The sequence below is a fragment of the Cricetulus griseus genome, chromosome 2 (genome assembly GCF_003668045.3).
Source record: "Cricetulus griseus strain 17A/GY chromosome 2, alternate assembly CriGri-PICRH-1.0, whole genome shotgun sequence".
In the NCBI taxonomy this organism is placed as follows: Eukaryota; Metazoa; Chordata; class Mammalia; order Rodentia; family Cricetidae; genus Cricetulus; species Cricetulus griseus.
The window spans coordinates 296,992,199-297,005,832 of record NC_048595.1 but is presented as its reverse complement, the minus strand read 5'-3'; the positions used below and the strand labels follow the sequence as shown (position 1 = coordinate 297,005,832).

General features: G+C 45.8%; 1 protein-coding gene across 3 annotated transcripts; it reads right to left on the bottom strand.

The window, feature by feature from the left end:
- Positions 1-1,506: 1,506 nt before the first annotated feature.
- Positions 1,507-11,664, bottom strand: Glrx (glutaredoxin). 3 transcript variants are annotated; one of them, XM_035440462.1, is made up of 3 exons: positions 11,360-11,664; positions 4,382-4,509; positions 1,507-2,436 (listed from the first exon to the last, which is right to left on the bottom strand). In XM_035440462.1, exons 1-2 carry the CDS (start codon positions 11,564-11,566, stop codon positions 4,396-4,398), a joined length of 321 nt encoding a protein of 106 aa, XP_035296353.1. In that variant the 5' UTR covers positions 11,567-11,664; the 3' UTR covers positions 1,507-2,436; positions 4,382-4,395. The 3 variants fall into 3 exon arrangements, with proteins under 3 accessions (XP_035296353.1, XP_027257650.1, XP_027257651.1); XM_027401849.2 differs by having other exon boundaries at positions 1,507-2,412; positions 11,360-11,661; XM_027401850.2 differs by having other exon boundaries at positions 1,507-2,409; positions 11,360-11,661.
- Positions 11,665-13,634: the final 1,970 nt, after the last annotated feature.

The following is a 13,634-nucleotide window of genomic DNA, read 5'->3' as shown; positions in this document are numbered from 1 at the left end:
TACAGGATTGCAGTGAGGTCATATGAGTGAAAACCTACATAAAACTTGGAATGAAAGACAGGGGTGGTGGCTAGTGTCTTAATTTAAGTTCTTAGGCTGAGGCAAGATCACTGAGTTTGAGGTCAACTGGACTACAGAATGAGACCTTGGGGGTAGGGGACCTTGGCATGTGCTTGGCATTTAGTGAGCAGCTAAGATGGGAGAGCTGGGTCTGTGTTCAGTATCATCACATGCAGACTCTTTAGTCATCCCATCTCAGCCACTGAGGAGATTCCACATCCACCTCAAAATGTTCCAGAAACACTGCCCAAGATTTGTCAGCATTGACCCCAGTCAGAGTTAACCTCACTCTGCAGCCATTTGCTGGATGCTGGGCTGTATGAGCAGGAAGCTGAAACCACCATGGCCAGCTGCTTTTAGTTGCGATCCTAAGATGGAGGGAGTACCCGTCTCTGCAGGTACTGAATGTGTTGCTGTGTTCAGCTGAGCTAAGGCCACCAGGTACCAAGCACCCTGAGACTTTCAGAGATTCAAGATTTTGAACAGATAATTGTGTGCACAAGAGCATGATACTTTATCATGTGGTTTCATTCTCTGCTGTTGATGCCATACATAAGCCAGTTTGGGGAGGGCTTCTGGAAGTAGCTGAAGACACACACATTTCTTCACCCTTCTGTGACTTTCTCTGTTTCCACTTTGACCAGCATTGTGAGGTTAATCAAGATGATCTCTCTCCTGCAGTGGGCTTTACACACTGTTGCTATCACATACGATAAAGTGTCCCTCTTAGAAGCTAAAGATAGCCCTGGTGGCTACAGATTCCATCAGAGTCCTTTGCTTCTGTCTCCCCAGGAATTTCCAGTGTCCAGTGTGGATGGCCAGACAACTAGCCATATTGGGTAAAGTTGGGGGCTAGGGCCTACAAGGGGAAAGGGCCAATCCCAGCATGGTACCAGGTATAAAATATGAATGGAAGTAATTACTGGATCCTAAGCAATATCCAGCTGGCTACAGTTGGCATTACATTTACATTTGTCTCATTTCAATAAAAAAAATTAAAAAACCATGGGCTAGAGAAATGGCTCAATGGGTAAGAGTGCCTACTGCTCTTGCAGAGGACCAGATCCCAGTTCCAGCCCTGTGTCACAGTTAACAACTACCTGTAACTCCAGCTCTGGGTGATCGGACACCTCTGGCCTTCATGTGCACTCATATGCACATAACCACATGTAGGCATACGCAACTACACACAATTAAAAATAAATCTTTTTTTAAAAAGTTGTGTGTATATATGATCATCTGTGCCACACTGTGAGTGTGGAAGTTAAAGGGAAACTTTCAGAGTCAGTTCTCTCCTTCCACCACATGGACCTTGGGGCTAGAACTCAGGTTACCAAGGTTAGGGGCACATGCCTTGACCCACTGGGCTGTCCCACCAGCCCTAACACTGCAAGAATACTGTCCCTTTCGGTTTTGAGAACATAGAACACAACCAGACAAAAATCATTAGTCATTTCCAGGTACATCTTTATTAGGAATGAGGTCTTCTAGTGAGAAGATAGAGAAGGGACCTGCAGTTCCATGACAATGCAAGACATCAAAATAAAACTCACAGTGTGGATGGAAGGAATTATTTAGGGCAGTTTTGAAAACTTGATTTCTTTCACAGACATTCTTGGAAGCAGGGTTTTAGGATTTTATATCTCATATTTAATTTTGCTGGCAGTCTAACTCAGATCAACACACAGCTGCTTGGGATTTGCTGGGCAAATCATCTTTACAGACCGTGCTGAATGTGCCATCTGCTGTGCTGTCTCTGTGGCCTCAGTGAGGACCAGTTGTGCACAGTTTCTTCATCTGATTTCTCAAAGAGCATCCTCAAACAAATGTAGACACTCTGTGAGTTCTGGGAGAGGGCGAGATTGAGTACACTGACTCAGAGCAGTAACGACTGATGTGGAATGGGTGTGGGGGTGATGCGTGTGTGTGTGTGTGTGTGTGTGTGTGTGTGTGTGTGTGTGTGTGTGACTTAAAAAACAAGTTCACAATATCCATTTAATAACACTTTATAAAGCTGAGTTCTACAAAATTATTTCAGCTGACCAGCACTATTAGAGAGCCGGCAACAGATTTGCTGGAGACTTAGACAAACTTCATTGAGAAGTATAAGCTTAGAGGTAGAGACATGGTGGCACATGATGAATACATAATCTAGCTAGTATGGTCTGTTAAGCTTCTTGGCTGCATGGGTAAGAGCAAATTGCAACAGTTTTTAGCACTGACGAAAAGAAGTCAAAGCTGTTTTTGTTCAAAATCCCAGTCACCAGGAAATTCTGACATCTTTGTGATACAGGTCAGCTCTCAGGCATTGGTGTCAGCATGGCTGGACAGATGCTGTCAGCATAGGGTCTGCTGGGTGGGGAAAGAGACAAAGAGCTAAACTTCACATCATAAATAACTCAACCTCCCACACCAGAACACTCTAATCATTTAGAGACATCTGTTACAGGTGGTCTTGGCAAGAGTTGCCAGGAAAAGAGGGACAGCATAGGATGGGGAAATAATGCTGATACCATTGTGAAGAGTCTCTCTCTCACACACACACACAGCACAGGGAGCTGCAGAAATGGTGTTTTCTTTGTTTCATTCTTAACCTCAGCCTGAACTGCTAAACGTGTTCTAGATTAGAAGCCACTGGGTACCACTAACTGGGCTTTTAGTGGTTTAGAACTCAGTGTGAACATAGAAAGTTTCCCTGAGCAGACAATGCTCACTAGCTGTGATATTGCAAATAAGGATTCCAAAGATGTATATTGACTATTTTAGGCCTAGAGACTCAGCTGTCTTCTTTTTCAGACCTCCTTCTGTTATTATCACGAGTGACCACCACAAACATATATGAACTGCCAAAAGGATAAACTGTTAATCTGTGAGGCATGCAGCCTCTCAAAGAACTTCTATGTTAAAGAACCATTACTTTCACTGGGAGGCAGAGGCAGACGGATCTCTGTGAGTACGAGGCCAGCCAGGTCTGCAGAGTGAGTAAGTTCCAGGACAACCAGGGCTACACAGAGACCCTATTTCAAGAAACAAAACAAAAGATTACTTTCTTCTTCCATAAAAGAGACACTTGAGTCTTCTGTGTATGCATCCCTGGAAGCATGCTAACTCTCAGTGCTGGAGGACACAGACAGGCTTACTCATCAGATCCTAGGCATCCTGGTGTCATAGCACTGAAAGTCCATTAACGGAAAACTATTGCCTCCTAACCAAGAGTGGAGTCTAACTCTCAGTGGAGACACACCATTGTCTCCTCCCTTAGGAGCTGATCCAATTGGTCTGGCCCATGACCTGTCCAAACAAACACTACCCATCAAGAAGCAGGCCTACCTCAAGCCAAGCTAAGGAAACAGGGGGGATAATTATCCCTTTAATGAGATGTTCTTTTCCTTTGTTATGGATGCAGTCTGTTGCAAACATGCAATTCCACAGCCTGCCTGTGTTTCTGAATAACCCAGGAGAGCTCAGAGTTCTAAGTACACTTTCCCTCACAGTTAGGTTTATACTCTCACTTTCTTATTCCTGACTCCCATGTTGGCTTAGTTCAAAGGGCATGGCTTTTTTCTTTATTTCCATGTTCCTCTTCTGGGAAACGCCCAAGATTTACAACTTGCCCACCCTGAAGGTTTTCTTTTGAAATTCTCTTATCAGTAAGTATAAGAACCCCAAGAGGGGCCCTCGATCTTCTCAGCATCACTGGTCTTTTCTAAACGGGTGATCCCGCTGTAGTTTTCCACTGGGCCAAAGATCTCCCTGAGGTTTCCAATTTGGCATTTGAAAAGTCAATTAGATACAGATCATATATAAACACAAGAAAAACAAAGCACCTTCATTTCACCTTGCAATTAACTCTCATCCCTCCTCATGGCCTCGGTGCTGTGGCCCTGTCTACATTTCTTACTTCCTCCCTGCTGTCCCTTTTTAAATCCTGTTTCTACTTTCCCTTGGAAGTGCCTTCCTTGCTTCCCAAACCTCCCTCTTTCATCTTTAGCTGGTTGTGTCCTTGTCGGGCAGCCCTGCTGAGAAAGACCCTCCTCTACTGTCAGTAATGATTTAGTTGTTTGTGATCTGCCTATCTCCAAGGACTGGAAGTTCTGTTATCTTTTTGTGTATTTATGTTTAGTACTTTGTCTAGTACATTTGTTAAGACAAAGGTACATTGGAAGGCTTTCTCTCCTTGGTACAATTCAGTCCTCTGTAAAATTCATCAATAAGTGTTGTTTCAATTCCTCGAATCAACCCAACCCAGAATGTCCTCCTACAGCATAATAGAAAAGGCAGCAGAATGCCACTGTCTCCTGGTGCCCTGGCCAACACTCACCTGCCTCCCTTCCATTACTGCAGAGCTCCGATCTGCTTCAGGCGGGTCATCAGCTTCCCATTCTGCTGCATGGTGATTAGATCATTGCATCCACCTATGCAGTCTTTACCAATAAAGACCCGAGGAACCTGCAGAAGCAAGCAAGTCAAGACAGTTAAGGAGCCTTGTGACTCGTATAATCCTCCCCAGTACTGCCCACCATGCTCAGCTTTACAATGGTTCACACTCTTCTGAAGACTCCTTTAAAACGATGCTCTAGGAGTAGCAGTCATTAAGAAAAAGTTACTAGGGCTAGGTTTTAGCTCAGAGGCACAGCTACTGAGCATGAGTTCAATCCTCAGTCCTGGGTGGAAAAAAAGGTAGGACAAGGTTTTGCAGATTGAGTGAGCCAGGCATTGACAGTGTTTTTCACTTTACAAACAGTGAGAACACCAGGTTCCCTGCAGGTGGGAGCAGACCTGAGACTGTCTACTAACCGGGAGCCTGCTGCCTTTTCAGTGCAGCTAGAAGGTAGGCCCAGGCTTGTTAGATAGTGCATCTCCCTGTGAGAAAAAAAAAGGTAAGATGTCCTCAGAGACCAGAAGATGGTAGTGTGCTGTTTGAGTCTCCTTTAGTCCCTTGCAATTGGTAAAATATTGAAACGCTGAGCTCTGGGTCCAAAGATAGTGATCTGTTCTGGCTTACAGGCCAGACTGACACAGCCAATGTACTTCTGGAATCGGGTCCCCTCGAATCACTCCCACTCCATAGGACCCTGTTCAGACACTCAGAGAGGTGAAGAGGATTTCAGACCCCTTAGGAAGGAGGACACGCCCTCACCCTCACCATGGCCAGGGGTGTTACATAAAGGTTGCCTGGCCATGAAGGGAGGGACTCTGCCAAGTCACCTGAGTGATCAGGAAGTAACAGGCCCTCTGAGCACAAGGAGCATACCTGGCAGACAGACAGATGCATGGATAGACAGGTCGGGGGATGGGGGAGGACACAGAGCTAGTATGTTTTTCAGAGCATCCTATTTTCCTCAGAAGGTATAGAACTTCAAACTGAATTATTTAAAATGTGAAAAGATGAGAAAAGAGGTTGAATTACTGGGGATAAATTCTAGTAGCATTTTTTGTTTGTTTGTTTTATAGAAAAGGGGGCCCAGGGACAACTAGGATCTAAAAATTAGAAAGCTGATAATCAAACCCTGTGCCACAATCCACATTACGTAAGCTATCTCCTTTGCCTGACAATTAGAAAACCCCACAAAACTCCTTTCTGGCAGGTTGGCCTGGGAAGTCTCCTTGAATTCCAGGAAAGGTTGGCTGCTGGGGAGGGCGGGTGTCAGTGTGGCGGATTTTGTAAAGGAAAGTGGCAAACATTGCTTCTGTTGGCTACAAGGAGAAAAGATCAGAGAGATGAGGGAAGAATCCTACAATCACCATGGAATGCTGGCTGCTGTTTCAGAAGAAAAGAGGTCCCCAAGATTGAGAGCTTTCCATCTTATCTCCTCATACTTGGGGGTGCTCATTGTACCCATAACAGCAGAACCCTAGTGATTCTGTTGAAGATAACATTAAATAAAATTTGTCCAAGCTTTAAACAAGGCAACCATGCTATTTATTCTTGAATGTGTGCATTTTCAAAAAGATTCAAGCAATCTTCATTATTCCTATGGCTGTCCACATCTCCATTTTTCTTCCCTGTGTAGAAGTCAACGGATGACACTGAGTGTCTTCCTGGATCACGCTCTTTAAAAAAAGAAAGAAAGAAAGAAGAAGAAGAAAAAAGAAAAACTAAGGCAAACCTCTCTCTCCCCCTGTATCCCCTGTGCTGGGGTACAAGCTGGCTGCTTTATTTTTTTCTATGTGGGTTCTGGGGTTTAATCTAAACTGCTGCCCTCATGCTGTGAGGTAAAACATAGTCTGATACACTGAGGGTTTGAGCTAATCCTAGTGGCAAGAATGCCATGAAAAGCAAAGGCCAGCTCCTGGGAGCTGCTTTTCCCTTGACTAAAAATCAGAATCCTGGAAGGTCTGCTTAAATAAGATGAAGACTTCTTTCAACCCCCAATTTTGACAGCCAGACAAAATGAGCAAAGGTCCAGGAGTTGGAATTTATAAACATTTCCCAGATGCTGGTCACCTTTCCAATCACTGGTCTACACAGAACAGCCCCTGATTTCTCCCAGGGTGACTGAGCTCCCCCTCAACACACGCACGCACGCACACACACTCCCCTGTCTCCTTCCAAGTCCTAGAGGGTCAGGTGCCTAAGACAGGCCCTGAAATGGTTTGGCTGTTCCCCAGGGTGGAGCTTTTTGTACCATCTGGCAAGTTTGTCTTAAAGCCTGAAGGAAACTTTCCCTCTCACTCCTATCCCCCACCATTGGACATCAGCAAAGCTGCCACCACCTCATTCAGACTGAGGAAGAGGAAGAAACATCTGTCACTCAAACCTCTGGCCTACACCTCTCCTGGGAGGAAGTTAAGTCAGCTACTGCTCAGAGGAGAAAGAACCTTTTCCCAGAATGGGATTTCTCAGAACTCTCTGCAACTCTAGGGTTCACTTCCTGTGTGTGGAGCCAGAGGCTGACAGTGAGTCACCTTGATCACCAAACATTTTTTTTTTTTTTAAACTGAGGCAGCGTCATTGCTCCCCCTGTGCTGGGATTACAAGCAGGCTGCCATGTATGCACGACTTCTTCCTTGGTTTGTACTTGTGAGGTAAATATTTTATCCACTGAGCCATCTTCCTGGCACCCAAATCTCCACTTTTGACCATTGTTGACCAGGTTTCTTCCTATGTGGCACTCAAAGCTCCTTCAGCACTTTTCCCTTCTGCTAAAAACCACTGACTGTCATTCTTATCTGAGTTCTGTGTGGCCTCAGACTGTCTCTCAGTTTCAGCCCAGACTCTGTCCCTCCTGCAGTCTTTTGTCCTGTGAAAGAAGATTCCTGGAAAGCGCACACAGAGACTGATTGGAGTGCCAATGACAGTAAAGCCTGTGGACTATTGACATTTCAGGGCCAACTTTACAATCTTGAATGACCTTTATCCTACCTTGCTGTCTTAGTTGGGGGTACTTATTGTTGTGAAGAGACACTATGACCATGGCAACTCTTATATATAAAGAAAACATTGAGGTGGCTCAATGTTTAGAGGTTTACAGTTTAGAGGTTCAGCCCATTATCATCAGGGTGGGGAGCATGGCATCTTACAGGCAGATGTGGTGCTGGAGCTGAAAAGTGTTACATCTTGCAGGCCATAGGAAGTCAAACTGACTGAAGCTTGCAAAGAGACCTCAAACAAGCCACATCTCCTAATAGTGCCACTCCTTTTGGGGGGCATTTTCCTTCAAATTATCACATTTGCTCACCTCAATGTCAGATCCAATGAATACATAAACATCTTTGGGATGTGGTAACTTAACAAAACCCTTCTGCTACCAGTCAAAGGGGGTAAGAATGCTATCACACAACATCTGAGGCCTATCTGCAAGGCTGTAACTTGCTTCTTTGATATTCCTTCCAAGATTTTAAAAAGTTGCTTGACTTGGTTCTCTTTATTCTGCCACAATAAAACTTAATCCAACTGTTTCTGTGTTGGAAGCTGAAGTAACCCAGCTCCATCTTCTCAGGCCATGCTCTTTCAGTTGACTCTAGAATAACCCATCTCCTTTGAGGTGAAAGCAGTTTTTACATTGATGACCTTTAGTGACCAGAATGACCCATCCTTCCAAGAGTCACATCAAGTCACTCTGAAGCTCAAAATCCAACAGCAGCCTTGCTCACATGCAACAAAGTGGGTTTATGAGAGGTCAGAGCCGCCTTAAGGCCTGGGGTCCAGCCCTTCTTACTGTAACCCATAGTGTTTCCGTCATGCCAGTCTCCTGACTCCATGGACACCAGTCACACTCAGGCACCCTAAAGGCAGGAGCTAGTCCCCTTTTTTGTCTCCTTTTTCTTCCACCTTGGAGAGGCCCTGAGGGTTCCATTTAAAACAGTAACCTGCTGCCTACACCTGCCTTCCCTTTCCTAGTTCAGTTTCTTTGTAAGCACATCACCGCCACCTCCCAAATATCCAATTCATTGTATTGTTTGTCTCCCATGCAAAAGTGCATATTTTAAAAAGTAGGAGTTTTTTCATGGCTGTATTTTCACTGTGCAGAGATGTGCTGAAAATTATGTTTTATATACAGAATAATCTTATGAAGATGAAGGAAACTAAGCCTTCTCAGACAAAAATAGAGGCAATTGGCTACAACACAGTTGCCCATAAGAAGTGTTCAAAGTTCCATCAGAGAAAGGCAGAGCTGTGGAGAAGCAGCAGATAAAAGCGCCGGAGTGGCTGCCACAGAAAGCCAGCCTTGTAGGCTGAAGGCTGTTTCTGTAATCAAGTCCTATTGGATACCAGTGCCCATAGTTCTTGGAGGGCAATTGAATATCCAACTACCCTCAGTTCTCACTGGCCTAGAATGTAAACACATCCCTACCCAGGATCTACAAGCAATGAGTTGGAAGCATTTGTGCTTCCCTCAAAAGGGAAGCATTGGATTTGGACTCAAATACCTAGTGTGTGTGTGTGTGTGTGTGTGTGTGTGTGTGTGTGTGTGTATGATCAGGGATATGGCTCAATGTGCAGCATGAGGGCCCTGAGTTCAGACCCTTAATAGCCATATAAAAACCAGGCATGGCAGTGCACAATACTGGGAGTGGGGTACAGAGACGGGTAGATCCCACATGGTCGCCACACACTCACATATACACACACATGAATACACCACACACGCATACACACACACACACACACACACACACACACACACACACACACACGAATATAACACAACAAACACACATGAATACACTCACACACACACACACACACACCTTTTGAAAATTTAAACTTAAAAGGCCACTATAAGAGAGTGTTGCTTTACAAATCAGTGTAATCATCTGTTCTATGAAGATTTTCTTTTCCCCCAGAACGGCATTTTCATTATCCGTGTTGTAGCTGGGACTACCTACAGATCTCTCACACTATTGCTGACTGCTGCATCCCACCTCTGCTCTTGGGAGGCTAATTAGGAGTATGAGCTGAGCATGGGACTGTAGGAGAAGTTCCCAGGTGATTCCATTGACTAAGGAAATTTGGGGGCCACTGTCCAGGAGGACCCATGGTGGGTGCCAGTCAGTGCAGGGGCCTATAGGAGTTTTCACACTTCTCTGTTCTTTCCACTCTCTGCTCCAAGACCTCATCCTATAGCTGGAAAATAGCACACCCCTGGTCTGCACCAGCATACAGATTTTCGAATAAGAATTTCCAAGGCTTTATATCCAGACCACAGAGAAAACTTTGTAAGTCACACTAAACCTCAAGTAGGAAATGTGTTGCCTACAATGTCCCCTGAAAAGAACTTAGGTAAGTTGGTGTGACTGCCACCAGGGAACACCCTGGGCCTTTCCCTTTGGATATCAGACTGTCTAAACAATAGGCCTCAAAACTAATTTCCCCAGAAACTTGTACTGGGAAGTTCTGGTGCCAGCCAGTGCAGGGACTTGCCTCACAGGAAGAGATTTCACAGTTCTGAGGCCCTTACAGACCAAGTGGACCTGAGGTGACAACAATGAGGCAACAGTGGGTGGTGACCTCCCCTTGATTTGGCCTATAAACCTCCTGCCTTCTACTAGACCTTAAGCTGAGGAGATGGCCAACCACAGTGAGGACCTTAGGTTTATCCCCCCCTGAATGAACAGAAAAAGTCCCAATGTTGGGGAAGCTGAGATACGAGGATCCCAGGAACTTTCTGGCCACCAGCCAATGCAACCCAACCTGTGAACTCCAGACTCAGTGAGGGACTCTGTCTCAAATAACTGATGATTGAGAGTGATCTAAGAAGTCACCCAAAGTTAACCTCTGGCCTGTCACACATACACCCTAAACTGTATGGACTTGGGAGTCACAGGACCTCTTTATTCATCTTCCCAGTGAAGCCTCATTCAGTAAGTTTCTTTTCTCCACATTGCACTGTCACATGTCTCTTTAATTGGTGTTGGGGGCAGGTGGCCAAAGTTCTTGGCTTGTTGGGCCTGCCAGACCCTAGGCTTTGTCCCCCCCCCCCCCCCCCCCCCCCCCCCCCCCGCACTCCAGTAACAGTGAGACAAGCTTGCCCTTCTAGCACCAGAGTCTGTTAGGCTGGGCATCCCACCAGCAGCCCAGGCACAAAGAAAGCCTTTTCTGAGGGAATTAGAGGTTCTAAGAGAATCACACAGTGCATTTGCAGAACAGGACTCTGAAGTGCCTCTCTAATTGTGCAGCCAGGGTTGCCCGTGAGCTCCAAGGCAAGAAAGTGTCAGATCATTCGGAAAGTTATTGTGATTACCAGGCCTGAACAGCAGCAGGCCTGTAATATACTATAATTAAGGCAGCACAAGGGGCAACTGGGGGAGTAGAGGATTTCTTTTTCTAGTAAGTGTGGGGCTAGATGAGAATGCAGGAGCCAGGTGATGAAGAAAGCCTAGAGAAAAGAAAATGAAGGCTCACTAACCCCTCCAAGACACGTGCAAACAGAGGGAAGAAGTGTGTGTGCTGCCTGCCATGTCCCTTAACAACAAAGCTGAAGGTCATGTCATACCCAGCCTCGAAGCTGTCTCCTGCCTTGTCTTCCTGCCTTGTCAGATGAACACTGTCAATTCAAAATAGTGCTTAAGACAAAGACTCCAGACAAAGGACAGTTAATTGCCTTCAGCTCAGCTGCCAGGCCCACTGGCCCCATACCACACACCACTGTCTCACTCTCCAAGGCAGTCCTGTTGCCTGCTCATCTGACCAGTGTCTTCCCTCAGGTCCCTCCCCCACACCCTGCCAAGCCCTCTGGATGCTCTGAAGGACAGAGCGCTGGCCATGGCGACCTAGAAAAGGCACAGATGTTTGCATAGCTCTGAAAGGACACAGCGGCCCTTGAAGCTTTCCTTAGCATTTGAACACACTCACTGTTCTCGCCCCGGTGAGCTGTTGTAAATAATCTTGAATTTCATTGGTGTTGTTGGTGGCTGTGATATCCACGAATTCCAGAAGCCCTGGTTTGAAAGGCAGTTGTCTGAGGATTTCTTGGGTCCTCTGGCAGTAGGGGCAAGTGGGCTTGATGAACACGACCACCTTCCCAGGCTGGATCTTGCAGTTCACAAACTCCTGAGCCATGCTGACAGGGTGCAGCTTCCCCAAGAGGACCACTCAGTTGAAGGTACCGAAAGGCGGTATAAAACGTGGCTTAGCCACAGCTCTCATTTAATAAGGAAACTCCTTGGAGGAGGAGTTAACAAGCAGGATGATTCAGTTTTAAAGGGCCAGCCCCAAAGTCAATTCATTCCGGTGTGACTCACCAGTTACTAGGCCTAGGAATGCACACTTGCTGTTTAATCCATAATAGCATAGGGCAGGCTGTCTTTGTCCTCTCTACCTTTGGGAATGCATGTCCAAGAGCAGGGATTGGAGCTTAAGTCATCCTCAAGAATAGCAGACACTGCACTGACCAGCTTCTAGGAGGAGACCCGGAACTCTTAGAGCAAATACTCTTTTTCTCTTTTGAAAACATGGTTGTTTTTAAGAATGTAAGCACAATCACTCAGAAAAGCTTTGGCACTTCATAGAAGTGGGGTGGAGATGGTAGTTGGCCACAGTGGGATGCTCCCTTGCTTTGTTTGGCCTATAAGGTGGGTGTTTGTTGTGTGATTAGTGGAACAGGTTCTTGGCTTGTAAAAAATATGGCAGCAAAGTTATCTGGACTTCTGTCTGAACAGTAAGTACTGTTCAGACAGTACTGAGACCATACTGAACAGCGCTCCTTTCAACAGCATAGATTGTGACTGACTGCACTTTGTCACAGGACCTGACTGGCAAACTATGCCTTTGATACGTCAGTCTCACCTCAAAAGCCTTAGCATTGGTGACCTTTGAACAGCAGTGTGGTAAGGAAACAAATTCCCACATAACCCTTGACCTCAAACTCCAGACAGAATGAGGATCAGGTTTTCCTGCCTGACTTGTTTTTTCACAGTGAGCCTAGATACTACAGCAGGCAGGGGCTAAGTTAGATAAGCAATTCAAAGAGACAGCTGTGATCAGACTAAATCACCTTTCCAAGCAAGTGTCACACTAGAACTGGAGTGTCTTATAGGAGGCAAGGCTAGAGCCATATCACGTTGGTGGTTCGGGAGAATATTGTGACAAGAGAAAGGAATAGACATCCGGAAGCCTTTTTCTTTGTAACGCTCATTGTTACCAAAATCAAAGGGTAAAATAGCAGTCAAATGACCAGATTCAGGGCCACAGACATAGTACAGACAAAGCTGTCATACCTGAGAAGCATGGCAGAGCAGTATGATTGAGGTACTGGTCCTTGGCTGGGCTGGAGACCTCCCAACCCATAGCTTCCCACACCTCCAGTTTTGGGGTAAAGTTGCTCTTCTTTTTATTCCATCATGGCATCCTGATGCCAGCCCCTCCCAGAGGCCTCTTGAGGCCCAGATGTCTGCAGGGCTCTTGCTGTTCCCATGATCTTGGGGCATAAACACAAGGTGCATACTGGTTTTTAGAGTCTTTGTCTCCTCAGCACCTGTCTGGTTTTTCCCTTCCTGCAGCCTCCTTTTCCTAAGAATTGGGCAGATCTGGCTGGGAACCACGCTGACCTTCTATCTCTTGCAAGTCCACCCTCTGCCCTATCCTGATATTTGCCACTTGTGTTTTCCTTGCCTCCTCTTTCCTAATTACCTTGCAACCTGACCCTCCTTATCCCCTTCTGCCAAAATTCTGCTGCTTGCTTGTGCATCCTGGGACCAGGTGTTCAGACCCACCTAGCCCAGAAGTCCGAGTGTGAATGTAGCATATGCAGAACTATGAAACCTCCCAAGAGACCTATCTGTACAGAGTCATATGGGGCTTGGAGTCCCACACTACCCCTAATTCCAAACTCCAGACAGATGAGCCTCTTTTTCTGTCAGTGTTGTATCTCCAGTTTTACAATGTCTGATTTGGAGTCTGCCATATTTACCTCAAGTCTTATAAAGGATAATACGTGGATACAGGGGAACTCTCTTGTCTGTCCTAAAGCTCAACCTGAGACTAATATCCAAAGCCATGAGACAAACGGGGTTAAAGCCCAAGCCCAAGCATGTGTTTTCTGTGAGACTCAGGATGAGACATGGAGACACATGGAGACAACAGATAATGCGGCAAAGGTAGGATGCACTCTTTATTTCTCCGAAAACTT